The sequence below is a fragment of the Octopus sinensis genome, linkage group LG5, assembly GCF_006345805.1.
Source record: "Octopus sinensis linkage group LG5, ASM634580v1, whole genome shotgun sequence".
Lineage (NCBI taxonomy): Eukaryota > Metazoa > Mollusca > Cephalopoda > Octopoda > Octopodidae > Octopus > Octopus sinensis.
Window position 1 is genome coordinate 17,654,129 of NC_043001.1, and position 22,358 is coordinate 17,676,486.

Below are 22,358 nucleotides of genomic sequence, written 5' to 3' on the forward strand. Positions count from 1 at the left end.
AATATCCGTCAAATGTAAATAATGTATATAATTCCTCATCTCTTAAATATAGAACTGTATTAGATAGATAAATAGATAGACAGACAGACAGATGGATAGATAGACAGACAAATAGATAGATAGACAGACAGACAAATAGATAGATAGATAGATGGATAGATAGATTTTAGGTAGAGTGAAGACACTGCTGGCGCCCGTTTCAGGGCCTTTAAGTGCAATGAGAGGGAAGGACGGTTTTCTCAAACCAGAAATCCAGTCCGAATACTTGCAACACAGTGGAATCCACTAAAAGGTCTCCAGGTGATGGCATTAAACCGGTCGATGGGTCAAGTCTACCATCTAAGTAGACCATGTATATTTTACATGCAATTAGCGCAAAGCATCCGGCCCAATGTTCCCAAAGTTTCAACAAATGTACCACTTTGTATTGGAACTTCTCTTTTATCAATCGGAATGGATGAAAAGCAAAGTTGACCTTGATGGGATTTGAAAACTGGACACAAAGAGTCGGAACAAATATCGTACTTTGACAACGCATCATTTGGTGGGTGAATGCCTCCTATTTAGTGATGGTCAGGGATATCTAAATCTAGCAGTGATCTACTCTTGGGGAGACCCTGCGCATGTGAACCTTCTCCCGCATTCTCTGTACGACCTTGGAGGGCCCGTACCCTATCCGGCTGCCGTTAAATAGATTACTGGAATCTCGGCCTCCATGACTAGACATGGGCTGAATACTGGAGTGATTTCTCGTTGCCTTCTACAGGTAGGTGGGATTCGAACTCAGAATGTAGAGGTCTGGAAAATATTCTACCAAATCCACTCACAAACTCTTGATAGGCTCGAGGCTATAATAGAAGACACTTAAGGCGGCGAGCTGGCAGAATCGTTAGCACGCCAGGCGAAATGTTCAGCAGTATTTCGTCCGTCCCTACGTTCTGAGTTCAAATTCCGCCGAGGTCGACTTTGCCTTTCATCCTTTCGGGGATCGATAAATTAAGTACCAGTTTCGCACTGGGGTCGATGTAATCGACTTAATCCCTTTGTCTGTCCTTGTTTGGCCCCTCTGTGTTTAGCCCCTTGTGGGCAATAAAGAAATATATAATAGAAGACACTTAGCCAAGGTGCCATGTAGTGGAACTGAACCCAAAACAATGTGGTTGGGAAGCAAAGTTCTTACTACACAGCCACACCTGCGCCTATAAAGATCGAGAATTGTTGTTTTATTGTTGTTGAGGTCAGTATATCGATTATAGAGTATATGTTCGACATATCGCCCTCTGTGTCAGCAATATTAGTACGAAAAGAAGGCAACGAGCTGGCAGAACGGTTAGCACGCCGGGCAGAATGCATTACAGTATTTCGTCAGTCTTTACGTTCTGAGTTCAAATTCCACCGAGGTCGACTTTGCTTTTCATCCTTTCAGCGTAGATAAAACGAAATAAGTAGTAGTTGATAATTGAGGTCGATGTAATCGACTTAGCCCCTCACCCGAAATTTCTGGCCTTGTGCCAAAATTTGAAACCAGCATTGGTGTGAGAAGAGTATAAGAGCCAAAAGAATGTGCGTGTGTGTGCATTGGAATCCTTTGGGGGTGAAGAATTCAGAGGGATGTGAGGTGTGATTGATGCCTTTAATCTAGGTGAGAGAGAGAAAATGTTGTTGGCGGTTGGGAGTATTAGGTGTGTAGTACAGACAGCAGACGAACATAGAGAAATAAGGTAAAGACTGTCAGACATTGTATTGAGTCATTCCATAAATAATGCGGTGTTTTTTGTGCTTCTTTTATATTTTAAAATTATGACAAAGTTCTATTTTAATCTAAAACTAGCAGCATAGCCCGGCGTTGCCCGGGTATGTAAGAGCCCCTAGTAGGCAACGACTAATCCCAATCTAGTCCTTTCCCTGTAGGGAACGAAGGTGCATGTGTAGGTTGCAATGTCTTCTGTGTATACGATGTTCCTAGCTGTCCCTTTGGGCGAAAACGCGATTTCCCAAAATGGCATGATTTTATCGATTTTTTCTGATGGTAAGGTATTGCATGGAAAACTAACGTCAGAATTAAGTTTCTTAGGGTAACATTAAGCTTCACCATGAGTTTGGTGAAAATCGATTGCAAGTTGCGAAAACTACAACAGAAAATGTTGCATATAAAAAGCTGAGATTCTCGACCCCATGTCGAATTTATCGATTTCTTTCAAAACTGGGGGAACTTTTCAAAATTTTCGCTGCGTTAGTTTTGAATTATGACATTGGGCTATGTGTGTGTCAAGTTTCATCAGAATCGGTTGAAAGCCGTGGTCAGGGTGAGGGTACAACCTGACAGACACACAGACAGACAAACTGCCGTTTATATAGAGATATATATACTCTCTTCCATTTTCTACAATGCTCCTCCATTTGGTAGACTTGTAAGGGCCCTCTTCCAAAATTCACCTGTACTTAACGAAAAATACTCCTCGGATACTGTTCTAATCTCGTCTACAGAATTCATATTTTGTCCGTCCAAATGATTTTGAAGACTGCGAAACAAATGATAATCAGATGGAGTAATGTCCGGCGAATACGGTCGGTGGGGTATCGTTTCCCAAACAAACTGCTCCGGCCCTTGGAATGTCATCCTCGCTGTATGTGGCCAAGCATTATCCTGATGGAAGAACAATTTTCGTCTCGAAACCAAAGATAGTTCGTTTCTCTTCTAGCGCTGCTGTCGATGAATGGTTGAATGGCCAAATCTAAGCTTCTCTGCTAGTTCCTCAACATTTACGATGGGATTTTGTTCCACTAGGGTTTGCAGGACGTCCTCGTCGAGCTCTACAAATCTTCCTGGACGAGGCTCGTCTTCTAGGCTGTAGTTTCCGGCTCGGAATTTCTGGAACTACCTTTGACACTGGCTTACACTTTGACACTGTCCGATCCCCATATACTGCATTAATATTCCACGCACTTTCCATTGCATTGTTGCCTTTACTGAACTCATAAAGCAAAATATGTTAAATATGCTCCTTTGTCACTTCCATTAGAGATTTGAAAAAATTAACTATTAAAATCGAACTGCACTCTTCAAAACTTGTACCAAGAATAAGCACACGGTAAAATTACTACCTGCTTTTACAGCAAGTTGCAGCAGGTAGTTTAATCCCGACCCCCTCTGACTTTTGATTCATGCAATTGATAAAACCGCATTATTTATGGGATGCCCCAATAACAAAATGTCATTTACTGCAAACGTCAAAAGGATCGCAGAAAAATGAAAGACAAACACGGCAGAGGCGTAATTTGAACTCGGAACTTAGAGCGATGTAACAAATTACAGAAGAAATATTTTGTGTGATGTATCGTCGCTTTAACCACTCCACCGACACTCTTCTCCAAAATATTCTTTCTACTATAGGCACAAGGCTTGAAATTATAGGGGGAAAAACAAATCGATTACATCGACCCCAGTGCTAGACTGCAACATATTTCATCGACCCCGGAAGGATTAAAAAACAAAGTTGAGCTTGTCGGAGTTTGAACTCAGAATGTAAGAAACCGGAAGAAATACAGATAAGCGTTTTGTCGGACGCGCTAACAATTCTTATTTCTTTATTGCCCACAAGGGGCTAAACATAGAGAGGACAAACAAGAACAGACAAACGGATTAAGTCAATTATATCGACCCCAATGCGTAACTGGTACTTATTTTATCGACCCCGAAATGATGAAAGATGAAGTCGACCTTGGCGCAATTTGAACTCAGAACGTAACGACAGACGAAATACCTATTTCTTTACTACCCACAAGGGGCTAAACACAGAGGGGACAAACAAGGACAGACAAAACGGATTAAGTCGATTACATTGACCCCAGTGCGTAACTGGTACTTAATTTATCGACTCCGAAATGATGAAAGGCAAAGTCGACCTCGGCGGAATCTGAACTCAGAACGTAACGGCAAACGAAATACCTATTTCTTTACTACCCACAAGGGGCTAAACACAGGGGCTAAACACAGAGGGGACAAACAAGAACAGACAAACGGATTAGGTCGATTACATCGATCCCAGTGCATAACTGGTACTTAATTTATCGACCCCGAAAGGATGAAAGGCAAAGTCGACCTCGGCGGAATTTGAACTCAGAACGTAGCGGCAGACGAAAAACCGCTAAGCATTTCGCCCGGCGTGCTAACGCTTCTGCCAGCTCACCGCCGTCTTCTCTTAAAATATGATTTCAAATCGTGGCACAAGGCCAGAAATTTCTAGGAAGTGGGTAAGTAGATTACGTCGGCCCCGCTGCTCAACAGATACTTAATTTTATCAAACCCGAAAGTATGAACGGCGACGTCGATCTGGACGGAATTTGAACTCAAAACGCAAACAGCAAAAATAAATGTCGCTATCGATTCTGTCCGCTCGCCGCCATCTTATCCCTAGATATCAACCCACCGAATATAAGGATATGGTATATTCTGTTCGGAAGGTGGCAGAAAACAGTATAAGGTTCGTCCAACCTCAGAATTACCCAATACTATCCGCTAGCATTACTATATACTTCTAGGTTTATGTTTGGGTATTCGTCGTGTATTTTCTTCGTGTGTGTGTGTATACATGTATTTATATAAACATATATATGTATACATATAAATATATATGTATACACGTGTATGTATATATACATATATATATATATATATATATATATATATACATTTATATATACACACACAAATATATATACATATGTATACATACACATGTATATGTATTCATACACATGTATATATATACATGTATATGTATATATACATGTATATGTATATATACATGTATATATATACATGTATATGTATATATACATGTATATATATACATGTATATGTATATATACATGTATATATACATGTATATATAAACATATATATGTATATATACATGTATATATAAACATATATATGTATATATACATGTATATATAAACATATGTATATATACATGTATATATAAACATATGTATATATACATGTATATATAAACATATATATGTATATATACATGTATATATAAACATATATATGTATATATACATGTATATATAAACATATATATGTATATATATACATGTATATATAAACATATATATGTATATATATACATGTATATATAAACATATATATGTATATATATACATGTATATATAAACATATATATATATATATAATATATATGTATATATATACATATATATATATATATATATATACATGTATATATAACATATATATATATGTATATATATACATGTATATATAAACATATATATATGTATATATACATGTATATATAAACCTATATATTTATATATACATGTATATATAAACATATATGTATATATGCACGTATATATAAACATATATGTTTATATGCACGTATGTATATACATATATATGCATGTATATATATATACATATATATGTATATAACATGCATATATATATATACATATATAAATGTATATACATGCATATATATATATGTATATACATGCATATATATATATACACACACACAAATATATATATATATATGTATATAGACATGTATATACATGTATACATACATATATATATATAAATGTATATATGCATATATACATGCATATATATATATATATATATATATATATGTATATAGACATGTATATATACATGTATATGTATACATACATATATATATATATATAAATGTATATATGCATATATACATGCATATATATATATATATATATATATATATACATACATGTATGTATATCTATATACATTAATATATATACATGAGGATATATATATGCATGTAGATACACATATACATATATACATGTATAAATACATATATATATATACATATGTACATATACATATGTACATATACATTTATATATACATATACATGTATGCGTATACATGTATATGAATACATATACATGTGTATGTATACATATACATGTGTATGTATACATATGTACATATGCATGTATATATACATGTATATGTATATGTATATATACATATGTATATGTATATATACATATGTATATATATATACATATATATGCATATGTACATGCATATATACATGTAAATGTATATATGCATGTATATGTCTATATACATATATTTGTATGTGTATATATATATGTGTATATATATATATGTGTATATGTTTATATACATGTAAATGTGTATATACACGTATATGTATACATTCATAAATATGTATATATACATGTATATATATACATATATATGTATATATACATGTGTAAGTGCGTGTATATATATATATTCATGTATATGTATATATACATGTATATGTGTATATATATATATACACATGTATATGCATATGTATCTGTATATATACATGTATATGTGTGTATGTATATATACATATGTATATGTATATTTGTATATATGCATGCAAATGTATATATATATACATATACATATATATATATATATATATATATGTATATATTTGTATATATACATGTATATATATATATATATACACATATATATGTATATATTTGTCTATATACATGTATATGTATATATATGTATATATATGTATATATTTGTCTATATACATGTATATGTATATATAATGTATATATGCATATATACATGCATATATATATATATATATATATATATGTATATAGACATGTATATATACATGTATATGTATACATACATATATATATATATAAATGTATATATGCATATATACATGCATATATATATATATATATATATATATATACATACATGTATGTATATCTATATACATTAATATATATACATGAGGATATATATATGCATGTAGATACACATATACATATATACATGTATAAATACATATATATATATACATATGTACATATACATATGTACATATACATTATATATACATATACATGTATGCGTATACATGTATATGAATACATATACATGTGTATGTATACATATATATATGCGTATGTAGACATATATATATATATGCATATGTATATATACATGTTATATATATATGTATATATACATATGTATATGTATATATACATATGTATATATATATACATATATATGCATATGTACATGCATATATACATGTAAATGTATATATGCATGTATATGTCTATATACATATATTTGTATGTGTATATATATATGTGTATATATATATATGTGTATATGTTTATATACATGTAAATGTGTATATACACGTATATGTATACATTCATAAATATGTATATATACATGTATATATATACATATATGTATATATACATGTGTAAGTGCGTGTATATATATATATTCATGTATATGTATATATACATGTATATGTGTATATATATATATACACATGTATATGCATATGTATCTGTATATATACATGTATATGTGTGTATGTATATATACATATGTATATGTATATTTGTATATATGCATGCAAATGTATATATATATACATATACATATATATATATATATATATATATGTATATATTTGTATATATACATGTATATATATATATATATATACACATATATATGTATATATATATATGTATATATACATGTATATGTATATATATGTATATATATGTATATATTTGTCTATATACATGTATATGTATATATATGTATATATACATATACATGCATATGTATATATACATGTTATATATATATGTGTGTGTGTGTGTGTATAGATATGTATACATTCATAAATATGTATATATACATGTATATATACTCATATATATGTATATGTATATATACATGTATATGTGTGCATATATATATACACATGTATATGTATCTGTATATATACATATACTTACCTATGTGTATATACATATATATGCATATGTATACATACATATATAAGCATATGTATACATATATATATGCGTATGTAGACATATATATATATATATATATGCATATGTATACATATATATCCATATGTATACATATATATCCATATGTATACATATATATCCACATGTATACATACATATCCACATGTATACATACATATCCACATGTATACATACATATCCACATGTATACATACATATCCACATGTATACATACATATCCACATGTATACATACATATCCACATGTATACATACATATCCATATGTATACATACATATCCATATGTATACATACATATCCATATGTATACATACATATATATGCATATGTATATACATACATATATATGCATATGTATATACATACATATATATGCATATACATACATATATATGCATATGCATATATACATCTATAGAATATGTGTATACATACGTGTGGGTACTGAAAAGTTCCAGCCTTTAACGGTGCCGCAATAATCCTTGCAAGCTCTTTTGCAGCCCTTAACATAACTTAAGGACCACTGTACCGTGTCAATCTGCGAAGGGAATATGTTGACTAAAATCACACTTAACTGATCGTCCTGTATTTTCTGTTGCTCAAAGCCAGGAACATTTCAGCATCTCCTCGTATATGCACATAAATATATACACATTTATGTGTATATATGCACATATATTATTTGTCGGGGGGGGGGTAATTCTATTTTAGTGCCTTACTAGCAGTATCGCCCGGCGTTGCTCAGGTTTGTAAGGGAAATAACTATAAAGCCTTTTTAGAGAGTTATAGCCAAAAAATAGCAAAAAAATGGAAAAAAATGATGGTAAATTTTTTTTTTAGTTAAAAAAGGTGGAGTTGCGTCCCCTAGACAGTTTCCGGTTTGTGTTTCTGATTCTCGACCCCATGTCGAATTTATCGATTCTTTTGTGAACTGGGGGAACTTTTCAAAATTTTGGCTGCGTTAGTTTTGAATTATGACATTGGGCTATGTGTGTGTCAAGTTTCATCAGAATCGGTTGAAAGCCGTGGTCAGGGTGAGAGTACAAGCAAACAGACACACAGAAACACGCACAGACAAACTGCCGTTTATATATAGAGAGATTACTTAACACGTTCACCGGTTCGATATCCAGTCATTGCGCCTTGCAACCTTGTTAATTTGCAAGACGGCAACGAAAATTTTAGTAAAAAGTAAATAAGTAAATATAGGCGTTGGAGTGGCTGTGTGGTAAGTAGCTTGGTTACCAACCACATGGTTCAGGGTTCAGTCCCACTACCTAGCAGCACCTTGGGCGAAGTGTCTTCTACTATAGCCTCGGGCCGACCAAAGCCTTGTGAGTGGATTTGGTAGACGGAAACTGAAAGAAGCTCGTCGTATATATGTATATATTTGTATGTGTGTGTATGTGTTTGTGTGTCTGTGTTTTTCCCCCCAACATCGGTTGACAACCGATACTGGTGTGTTTGCATCCCCGTAAGTTAGCGGTTCGGCAAAAGAGACCGATAGAATAAGTCCCGGGGTCGATTTGCTCGACTAAAGGTGGTGCTCCAGCATGGCCACAGTCAAATGACTGAAACAAGTAAAAGAGTAAGTAAATAATGAGTGGAAATCGAACCGGTGTGTGTGTTAAGTAATAAGGCAGTAAAAGAGAATGACTCTCCCCAGACACAATAAAACATGCTTCAGCACACGAATTCACATAAGGAATCTTGCAAACCCAATGCAAATACGAAATATACATGTATAATTTTATTCATATTTAGCAGAAGTAACAGCGTGGTAAGTGCCAACGCACGACACTCTCGGACCTTGAGTCACTCTGTTACTTCTAAATATTAATAAAAATATACATATACTCATATTTTGGGTTCTCTTTTTCTTGTTTGCACCAACATACCTGTATATAGATAGACAGACAGACAGATAGGTAGATAGATGGATAAAACTTGGAAAAGGATGCGTGGCGTTCGATCATATAATAATATAAATAATATATATATATATATATGTGCATATATAAGCACTTATTTACACGCATATAATTATACATATATATAATATGCATATTGTATATAGCCGAAATTGCTACGATGATCCGGTTCTTGACTGAAGATTGAAGGCTTCGAATGTCGCGTCCGTGTTTTTTGTATCGTCTTCTAAATGTTTTACGTTCTTGTTCCAGTTTGTATTTTTCTACATATAATAAATATATATATATATATATATATATATATATATATTATATATATATATATATGTGTGGGTGTGTGTGTTGTGTGTGTGTGTGTGTGTGTGTGTGGTGTGTGTGTGTGTGTGTGTGTGTATATATATATACGTTTAAATATTTGTTGTGCAAGATTTTTATGTGAAGTCGTGTGTGTGAAACAGATATTGTTATATTTCGGAATGGTCATATTGCCAGTTTAGCCAATAAAAACACACGCACTATATATTTGGTGTTATTTTGCTTCAGTGATATTTATTTTTTACATTATCTTAATCTTATTTCGGCCAAAGTTCTTTCGTCACACTCCTGTGACCGCATCAGTGGTCCTTGTTTTCTTCTCACTTACTTGGGTCTCTCCTTACTAACCGTCAGCCATTTTGTATTTCTATTGTATGTCTTCATTTGCGCATGCTTATATCTCTATGTGCGTCTATGTTTATTTAGTGTGTGGGGGGGGATGCCTGTAATATTTGTATCTTCTGGTTATATACATTCTTGTAATTTGTATTTTGTTTTTGTTGTTGTTGCTTTTGTTCTAATTTTGTTCATGTGTTTACATCCACCCATTATTATCATTACATATGCTTGTATGTATGTATAACAACAATATTAGAAATAATAATAATAAATCTAATCGAAAAAAAAAAAAATATATACATATATATATATATACATACATATACATATACATACATATATACACACATACATACACATATAGATATTCATTTCTATTTCTTTAATTACCTGTGTATTTATTATGTTTGCAGGATCCACTATTGTCATATGTTGTGGTGTGCGCTATTGCTCCATTCTAGTTTTCTATTCAGGCTAGGTTTATTTTCTATTATATGTGTAGCTTCTGTAATTTGTCTAATTGTTGCATCTGTTCTATGTGTGGACAATATCTTAATCTCTATGTTATTGATTGATCCCCCGTGTTCTTGTTCGGCGTGTTGGTACAGAATCGATGAGCTTTTACCTTCCTTGAGTTGTCTCCAATGTTCATTCACCCGCTCACCAATGCTTTTTGCAGTTTCCCCTACGTATGTTACTGTCTTGTTACTGCATCGTCCCTCTATACATCTTATACTATAGACCACATTTCTGGCTTTACAGTTCGTTTGTGGGCTAAATCTACATACAGTGCAATAGTTATCCGTACAGAGAGTTCTACTAAAAGGATAGCTTCTACCAATTATAGATCTGATAGGGTTGCCTGGCTTTTCAACAACCTTAATTCTTAGTTTAAGTTTATCTAGGGTCTTCTAAAGCGGTACGCTAGTTCACCTCCAGGGGTGGTGTCAACGAACATGACACTCTGGTATTTATGGCTATCATACCAAGAGTTGGCCTTCCCTATTTTCTTTTTTGTCCTTTCTATAGTGTTCCATGACTTGTTCCTATAGAGTGGGCAAATCCCATTCCTATCATTACATAATATATTATCAAATTTCTTCATGGCTCCTTTGTATACCCTGATCCTTTCTTTATGGCTGTAACCTGAGAACTGCATGCAGTGAATGAAATACTGTATGTGTCTCTTTAATTCTGTAGGCTCGCACATGCGTGACACATTTCTCATTATTCTGACGAGGTCTGCCATCAAAATATTGAATTTGGCATTGCCCGCAATGGCTGAGTTCCGGTGGATCAGGTATTTGAGGCCATAGGTTTTGCATAGTATGAATGAAGGATTTGGGTTTTATTTTTCACAATTTCTAGCCAGAGTTCAGTGTCTAGTACTGGTAGTCTATGGTTGGGGTGTTTAGTGGGGTAGTCTATTGTGACCTTAATACTCTGGGGGATGGAGTTAGCTATTTGCTGGATGCTCTCCATAGTATTAGTTTCTATTACTATATCAACAGTACTTTCTTGTGGGGGTGCCTTTACTACTATATTGATATCATCAACATAGCGAGAGTACATGTTTACGAGTATGGATTTCTGCAGTAGGCATTCTTTAAGCCTTCTGTCCCACCATACCATGAAGAGGTTGGCCACATCACCAGCGATACTAACACCGATGGCTGCCCCCTCGTCCTGGGCATATATTTTATTATTAAATTTAAATGTGTGGCCTTTTAGGGTAACTCTTATACTAGCTCCTAGTGCATGTGCGATCATTTTCTTTACCTGATGGACATTTGCGGGGCTCCGTATGGCTCTGGTCCATCCGCGCCATCTTTCTATATGTGTCTTCCTAGCCATAGAAGTAATTGTAGGCGGTCTACCTCTTAAACATCTACTGGGGCAGAAACTACTAAGATTATGTTTATCTAAGTATTCACTATTATATGTCAGTCTAAGTAGGAGGCCCAGTTCTTCTGTGTCGACATTACAGAACTCCACCTGGCTCTCGTTGATCATCTCCACGCACTTCCCCACTGCAAAATCTACGTCAATCGATGGGTATAGGGATACCACATCCATGCTACCTACTATACATCCTGTCAAGTCACAAGTTTTGTTACAGTCATTGATCCTGCTTAGGAGATCTTCTGTGCTGTCACACACATCAGGTGACATCCTGATTATAGGGAGTATGATCATTGAGAGGAAGTATATGATAGCCATAAATACCAGAGTGTCATGTTCGTTGACACCACCCCTGGAGGTGAACTAGCGTACCGCTTTAGAAGGACCCTAGATAAACTTAAACTAAGAATTAAGGTTGTTGAAAAGCCAGGCAACCCTATCAGATCTATAATTGGTAGAAGCTATCCTTTTAGTAGAACTCTCTGTACGGATAACTATTGCACTGTATGTAGATTTAGCCCACAAACGAACTGTAAAGCCAGAAATGTGGTCTATAGTATAAGATGTATAGAGGGACGATGCAGTAACAAGACAGTAACATACGTAGGGGAAACTGCAAAAAGCATTGGTGAGCGGGTGAATGAACATTGGAGACAACTCAAGGAAGGTAAAAGCTCATCGATTCTGTACCAACACGCCGAACAAGAACACGGGGATCAATCAATAACATAGAGATTAAGATATTGTCCACACATAGAACAGATGCAACAATTAGACAAATTACAGAAGCTACACATATAATAGAAAATAAACCTAGCCTGAATAGAAAACTAGAATGGAGCAATAGCGCACACCACAACATATGACAATAGTGGATCCTGCAAACATAATAAATACACAGGTAATTAAAGAAATAGAAATGAATATCTATATGTGTATGTATGTGTGTATATATGTATGTATATGTATATGTATGTATATATATATATGTATATGTATATATTTTTTTTTTTTTCGATTAGATTTATTATTATTATTACTAATATTGTTGTTATACATACATACAAGCATATGTAATGATAATAATGGGTGGATGTAAACACATGAACAAAATTAGAACAAAAGCAACAACAACAAAAACAAAATACAAATTACAAGAATGTATATAACCAGAAGATACAAATATTACAGGCATCCCCCCCCACACACTAAATAAACATAGACGCACATAGAGATATAAGCATGCGCAAATGAAGACATACAATAGAAATACAAAATGGCTGACGGTTAGTAAGGAGAGATACAAGTAAGTGAGAAGAAAACAAAGGACCACTGATGCGGTCACAGGAGTGTGACGAAAGAACTTTGGCCGAAATAAGATTAAGATTAATGTAAAAAACTAAATATCACTGAAGCAAAATAACACCAAATATATAGTGCGTGTGTTTTTATTGGCTAAACTGGCAATATGACCATTCCGAAATATAACAATATATATATATATATATAGAGAGAGAGTTATATTTGTAGAAAATAGAAATAAGCGGTCTTTGACTGCTATTTCTAATTTTTCGGTATGTGGCTAAGCAATCCGTTGCTTGCCCTTGATATATATATATATATATATATATATAATATATATATATATATATATATATAAATATATTTAAGTGTGTGTGTAAAAAAATGTGTGTATATATTATATACCACTTTCATATATTGTTATATATATATATATAATATATATATATATATATATAGTGACGCATATTTGCCATTTGAATATGGCTAACCCCTAAGGGTGGATGCTACTGTAGTTTATAACTCGCTCTGAGATTTATCATTATATATATATATATATATATATATATATGTATATATATATGTAATGTATGTATATGTGTGTGTGTGTCTGTGTGTATAAAGCGCTTATTTTGAAAATTATGAATAGCGTTTGTTTTATAAAACGAATCTTTTTTATTATCAAAAGACACTTTAATCTCGCAGAGCCCCCATCATTTATTTATTTTGGTTTAGACTTGCTTTGAAACTATTTTGAGAAACCTGTTCTAAACATCAACAATAATAATAATAACAAACACCCAACGATAACAACAACATTGTTGTTCCTCCATCGCCACCATCGCCACCATCTCCACTACCACCGCCATCGTCACCATCTCCACTACCACCGCCATCGCCACCATCTCCACTACCACCGCCATCACCACCATCTCCACCACTACCACCGCCATCGCCACCATCTCCACTACCACCGCCATCGCCACCATCTCCACTACCACCGCCATCGCCACCATCTCCACTACCACCGCCATCGCCACCATCTCCACCACTACCACCGCCATCGTCACCATCTCCACTACCACCGCCATCGCCACCATCTCCACTACCACCGCCATCGCCACCATCTCCACCACTACCACCGCCATCGTCACCATCTCCACTACCACCGCCATCGCCACCATCTCCACTACCACCGCCATCGCCACCATCTCCACCACTACCACCGCCATCGCCACCATCTCCACTACCACCGCCATCGCCACCATCTCCACCACTACCACCGCCATCGCCACCATCCACACTACCACCGCCATCGCCACCATCTCCACTACCACCGCCATCGCCACCATCTCCACCACTACCACCGCCATCGCCACCATCTCCACTACCGCCCGCCGCCATCGCCACCATCTCCACTACCGCCGCCATCGCCACCATCTCCACTACCACCGCCATCGCACCATCTCCACTACCACCGCCATCGCCACCATCTCCACCACTACCACCGCCATCGCCACCATCTCCACTACCGCCGCCATCGCCACCATCTCCACTACCACCGCCATCGCCACCATCTCCACCACCACCGCCATCGCCACCATCTCCACCACTACCACCGCCATCGCCACCATCTCCACTACCACCGCCATCGCCACCATCTCCACCACTACCACCGCCATCGCCACCATCTCCACTACCGCCGCCATCGCCACCATCTCCACTACCACCGCCATCGCCACCATCTCCACTACCACCGCCATCTCCACCACTACCACCGCCATCGCCACCATCTCCACTACCGCCGCCATCGCCACCATCTCCACTACCACCGCCATCGCCACCATCTCCACCACTACCACCGCCATCGCCACCATCTCCACTACCACCGCCATCGCCACCATCTCCACCACTACCACCGCCATCGCCACCATCTCCACTACCGCCGCCATCGCCACCATCTCCACTACCACCGCCATCGCCACCATCTCCACTACCACCGCCATCGCCACCATCTCCACCACTACCACCGCCATCGCCACCATCTCCACTACCGCCGCCATCGCCACCATCTCCACTACCACCGCCATCGCCACCATCTCCACTACCACCGCCATCGTCACCGTCACCATCTCCACTGCCGCCGCCATCGCCACCATCTCCACTACCACCGCCATCGCCACCATCTCCACTACCACCGCCATCGCCACCATCTCCACTACCACCACCACCATCACCATCACCACTACCACCGCCATCGCCACCATCTCCACTACCACCGCCATCGCCACCATCTCCACTACCACCGCCATCGCCACCATCTCCACTACCACCACCACCATCACCATCACCACTACCACCGCCATCGCCACCATCTCCACTACCACCGCCATCGCCACCATCTCCACCATCGCCACCATCTCCACCGGCACCGCGATTTGAACGCGAGAATGATTTATCTAAGTAATTGCCATGAAGTATCCGCTTCGATGGTCTGACTAAAACAAAATATTTTTGCACGGCCTAAATATTTGCGCATAATGCTTGTTACTATTGTGTTAATCGTAGGTCGTTTTCGATTACTTTACATGATTATCTTAGGTGAGCCAACACGCGTGGAATCCTCCTCCGGGCCCCACTCACCTTGGTTACTACACCCGGTGATAATCATCGAGAGATAAGGCGGCGAGCTGGCAGAAACGTTAACACACCGGGCGAAATGCTTTGTGGTATTTCGTCCGCCGCTGCGTTCTGAGTTCAAATTCCGCTGCAGTCGACTTTGCCTTTCATCCTTCCGGGGTCGATAAATTAAGTACCAGTTATGCACTGGAGTCGATATATAATCGACTTCACCCGTTTGTCTGTCCTTGTTTGTCCCTTTTGTGTTTAGCCCCTTGTGGGTAGTAAAGAAATAGATATTTCGTCCGCCGCTGCGTTCTGAGTTCAAATTCCGCCGAGATCGACTTTGCCTTTCATCCTTCCGGGGTCGATAAATTAAGTACCAGTTACGCACTGGGGTCGATGTAATCGACTTAATCCGTTTGTCGCCTCTATGTTTAATCCCTTGTGTGTAGTAAAGAAATGGGTATTTCGTCTGCCGCTACGTTCTGAGTTCAAATTCCGCCGAGGTCGACTTTGCCTTTCATCCTTCCGAGGTCGATAAATTAAGTACCAGTTACGCACTGTGGTCGATGTAATCGACTTAATCCATTTGTCTGTCCTTGTTTGTCCCCTCTGTGTTCAGCCCCTTGTGGGCAGTAAAGAAATAGGTATTCATCGAGAGAATATCAGTTATAGCATTTTCCAAGATTCTTTACTTTTCAAGAAAAAAACAAAAAAAAAAACATTAAAAATAGCGTATTTGAGAGAACAAAACAGTGTATTATAAGCGGTAGCTGTAGGTACCGGTGCAGATAGTCAAGTCGGGCGCCCTCTTGATGATACAGTATTCATAAAAATATTTACGGCATCGTCAAGTATCACAAAAACCCACTGACTGAACAGAAAGCTGTTTTCTTGCATAAGTTGATTATGTTGTTAAGCAGAGATAAGTAAGTCAGAAGTATGTTGTATATGTAGGCATTACATACACTGACTGACACAACATACCACTTAAAATATAATTTCTATCGCAGGCACTAGGCCAGAAAATTTTTGGGGGAAGAGGTGAGATGTTAGCGATTAAATTGGCCTTCGGTACTTTTATTTTCTGGTTTATATATAAACTAGCAGTATCGCCCGGCGTTGCTCGGGTTTGTAAGGGAAATAACTATATAAGCATTTTTAGAGAGTTATAGCCAAAAAATAGCAAAAAAAAAAATGCATTAAAAATGGAAAAAAAATGATGGTAATTGTTTTTTAAATCGTTGACTCATCGTAGACATTTTTAGAGAGTTACTTCCCTTATATAATAGCGAAAAAATGCATTAAAATGGAAAAAAATGATGGTAATCTTTTTAAAAATCGTAGACTCATCGTAGACGCGCGCTAATACCCAGAAGGGCTCGATATGAATCACGACTATAAGATACCCGGTTTTGGTTAAACTGCACCGCAAAATGTGGGAGTAGTTAGGAATCTAAATCGTAGGAGACAGACACACAACTTCATTTTTATATATAAAGATATATATATATTCATTTTAATGCTTTTATTAGCGATAGAGCCCGTGGTAAACACCTTAGTGGCGCGTAGCATTTTAAGTTGTCTATTATATATATATATATATATATAATATATATATATATATATACTAGCAGTATCGCCCGGCGTTGCTCAGGTTTGTAAGGGAAATAACTATAAAGCATTTTTAGAGAGTTATAGCCAAAAAATAGCAAAAAGATGGAAAAAAAATGATGGTAAATTTTTTTTTTAGTTAAAAAAGGTGGAGTTGCGTCCCCTAGACAGTTTGCGGTTTGTGTTTCTGATTCTCGACCCCATGTCGAATTTATCGATTTTTTTCAGAACTGGGGGAACTTTTCAAAATTTTCGCTGCGTTAGTTTTGAATTATGACATTGGGCTATGTGTGTGTCAAGTTTCATCAGAATCGGTTGAAAGCCGTGGTCAGGGTGAGAGTACAAGAAAACAGACACACAGAAACACGCACAGACAAACTGCCGTTTATATAGAGAGAGATGAACGTAAAGCAGTGTTTTGCACTTGATGAATTTTTATATACCCAACGGATACTCTAATAGGGTCTGGACTTGACAATTCGGGCCGCTGGTGGGTCGTATCGTTCAGCGAGAGTCGAACCTAGCGCCCACCGCATTAAAATGTTGTCAGTTTTCGCGGTGGCAACATGTCTTTTGAGCGAGGATTTTTGGGGTAGGGGATATTGATTACAGACTGCTGTTGATAAGAAACGAACCGCTAACCGCTCGGCTAAGATACTCGATGGTTTTATCAACTTGGCCATCTCTGTTTACTGTTTGTAAATAATACTAGAATTTTACGCAACAAAAAATAGGCAAAATGAAGTCTATACATATATATATATACATACACACACATTATATATATATATTATATATATATATATATATATATATATATATATATTTATTATAGGGAGAGTTTACGAAAAAACAAAAGACGAAGACAGGTGGTGTACAAAACAAACAGATATATATACACACACATATATACAAACACATATATATATATATATACACACGCTTATATATATATACACACACGCTTATATATATATACACACACTTATATATATATACACACGCTTATATATATATATACACACACGATTATATATATATATATACACACACACGCTTATATATATATATACACACACGCTTATATATATATACACATACACACACGCTTATTATATATATACACACACACGCTTATATATATATACACACACGCTATATATATACACACACGCTTATATATACACACACGCTTATATATATACACACATGCTTATATATATACACCACACGCTATATATATACACACATGCTTATATATATACACACATGCTATATATATACACACATGCTTATATATATACACACATGCTTATATATATATAATATATATATATATATATATATATTATATATATATTTATTATAGGGAGAGTTTACGAAAAAACAAAAGACGAAGACAGGTGGTGTACAAAACAAACAGATATATATACACACACATATATACAAACACATATATATATATATACACACGCTTATATATATATACACACACGCTTATATATATATACACACACTTATATATATATATACACACGCTTATATATATATATACACACACGATTATATATATATATACACACACGATTATATATATATATACACACACGCTTATATATATATACACACACGCTTATATATATATACACACACACACGCTTATATATATATACACACACGCTTATATATATACACACACGCTTATATATATACACACACGCTTATATATATACACACATGCTTATATATATACACACACACGCTTATATATATACACACATGCTTATATATATACACACATGCTTATATATATACACACATGCTTATATATATACACACATGCTTATATATATATATATATATATACATACACGCTTATATATATATTCACACACGCTTATATATATATACACACACGCTTATATATATATACACACACGCTTATATATATATACACACACGCTTATATATATACACACGCTTATATATATACACACGCTTATATATATACACACGCTTATATATATATACACACTTATACTTGTATACACATATACAGGTATATTCATATACACATTTATACAAACATACTCACGCACACGTATATACACTCACGCACATATATATATATATACATATACACACACACATATATATGGAGAAAGAGAGAGAGAGAAAAATTTAAAGATAGACAACTTTCAATTAGCTTTCAAAGTTGGCACCTACCTAAACGTTTCTCCGACTAGCTTAAATCGCGGGTCCACGTAACCGCCCATAAACTGAGGTAGATCCTGGTACCGACAAAATTCAAAATAATACCAATAAATAGCTATGATGGCAAAGAAAAACGCTCCGTTGACGGGAAACTTCATGATTCACTTAGATAATATTTTCATTTGAATGTTCCTGGCGCACGAATGTAAGTAAATATAGGCTTTTGCTCTGCTTGAAATCCGGTCTACCTATAATAAAAAAAAAAGAAAAAAATACGAAGGAAAGAAAATAGTCAAAATAGGAACATTTCTCAACATGTATTTCAGGTCAGACCTTGCATATTATATAAACGGTTAACCTCATTTGTTCGGATTTACTGACTTAGAAATTTACACTTTATACTTACGATTTCATCCCGTTCGGCTTCGGCTCTTCAAAACATCAACATCGCTTGCTGCTATTTATTAATTCTATTCATTTTTATAGTAGAGCCTTCACTGGTTACATACAGGCTTTTAAGAACGAGTCGTGTCCGTACAGATTTTGTGAAACCCCAGTTTCTGAAGCTAGGAGCTGAGGGCCGTCAGTTTTAGTTTTACCTTTAAGGGGGGACACAGGTACAGAATCTTATGCTATAATGCATTCGGTGGGGGGGTGTCTGCAAATTTCTCATTAGTCCGGTATAGATATATATTCTGTAAATTTCTCGTTTTTTATCTTCTTTCAATAATCTCTACCATTATAACTCTTTTACTCTTCGACTGCAGCCATGCTGGAGCACCACCTTTCAGGGATTTTGGTCGAGCAAATCACCCCCAGTATTTATTATTTATATTATTTTTTTTTATTCATTATTTTGTTTTAGCTTTTCAAATTCCGACCGAGGTCGTCTTTGCATCTCATCCGTTCGGTGTTGATAAATTAAGTACCAGTTGCGTACATGGTTCGATCTAATCGACTGGGGCCCCCACCCCTCCCACAAAATTTCGGGCCTTGTGCCTAGAGTAGAAAAAAATTATTTATTTTTACATGGTATTCATTCTGTTGTTCCCGCTTTACTTTACCGAAACCGCTAACTTGCAGGGATGTAAGCAAACCAACACCGGTTGTTAAGCGGTGGTGGCGGACAAACACAGACACAACAAAACACACACATAGATATATATACATCTATATACGAAGGGTCTCTTTCAGTTTCCGTCTATGTAATCCACTCACAAGGCTGTGGTCGGCATGCATGCATCCAGCCAGCCAGCCAGCCAAATAGACAGACAGACAGACAGTCAGTCAGCCAGCCATAGACGCGTACCTACATGTAAGTCTCTTCATAACTTCAAAATGCGACGTTGCTTTTGTTATCGACGTTCCAACGATGGAACTTCGTGTCGCCATTGGAAACTAATTTATTCCTTATAAGGAAAACTAGAAATAATTAAAAATAGAAGAGGTGGACATACATACATACATACATAATACATATATACATACATACATACACGCATGCATATATTCAGGCATACATACACGCATGCATATATTCACGCATACATACATACACACACGTACATACATACATACATACATACACACACACACGAATGCATACAGTGCCGGCTCAAGGTACCGGCAACTCGTCTTTCTTTATGTTCTGAGTTCAAATTCCGCCGAGGTCGACTTTTCCTTTCATCCTCTCGGGGTCGATAAATTAAGTACCAGTTGAGTACTGAGGTTGATCTAATAGACTGGCCCCACTCCCCAAAATTTTCGAGCCTTGTGCCTAAAGTAGAAAAGACAAAAAAAGGGTACCGGCAACTCGAGTATTCGCCCGGTGCGCCAAAGAGGGCGTAAAATAAAAACAAGGAAATTTCCACGACCGTCAGCTTGTACACACCAAAGTTCAGATTACCCGGGGCACCAGCAACCCTAGGGCCGACCCTGGTCGCAGATAATTATGTCTCGTATTTTTTATGCTAACAAATTTTTAAAGGGATAGTTCGACAATATTCTTTTATATTATGGGTGAGTAAGTATTGCAATATCATTGTGACTTTTTATGTTTATTATTAGCGCAGTCTTTTTGCATTGTATGGTGTCTGACTCATATCTTACCTCATAGGTAAATAGTTGGTAGGTAGGTAGGTAGGTATGTATGTGTGTATGTATGTGTGTATGTATGTGTGTATG

The 22,358-nt window shown here is 36.0% G+C and overlaps 1 protein-coding gene across 2 annotated transcripts in view; it reads right to left on the reverse strand.

The window, feature by feature from the left end:
- LOC115212081 (beta-lactamase domain-containing protein 2-like) overlaps positions 1 to 20,917 on the reverse strand; it is a 43,732-nt gene extending 22,815 nt beyond the window's left edge. Inside the window, exons 1-2 of one of the 2 annotated variants that reach the window (XM_036503182.1) lie at positions 20,581 to 20,917; positions 20,187 to 20,422 (exon numbers count right to left, since the gene is read on the reverse strand). In XM_036503182.1, coding sequence (XP_036359075.1) covers positions 20,187 to 20,332 — 146 coding nt within the window. In that variant the 5' untranslated portion in view covers positions 20,333 to 20,422; positions 20,581 to 20,917. The remainder of the gene's footprint in view (positions 1 to 20,186; positions 20,423 to 20,580) is intronic. The other variant, XM_029780906.2, reaches the window with a different exon arrangement.
- Positions 20,918 to 22,358: the final 1,441 nt, after the last annotated feature.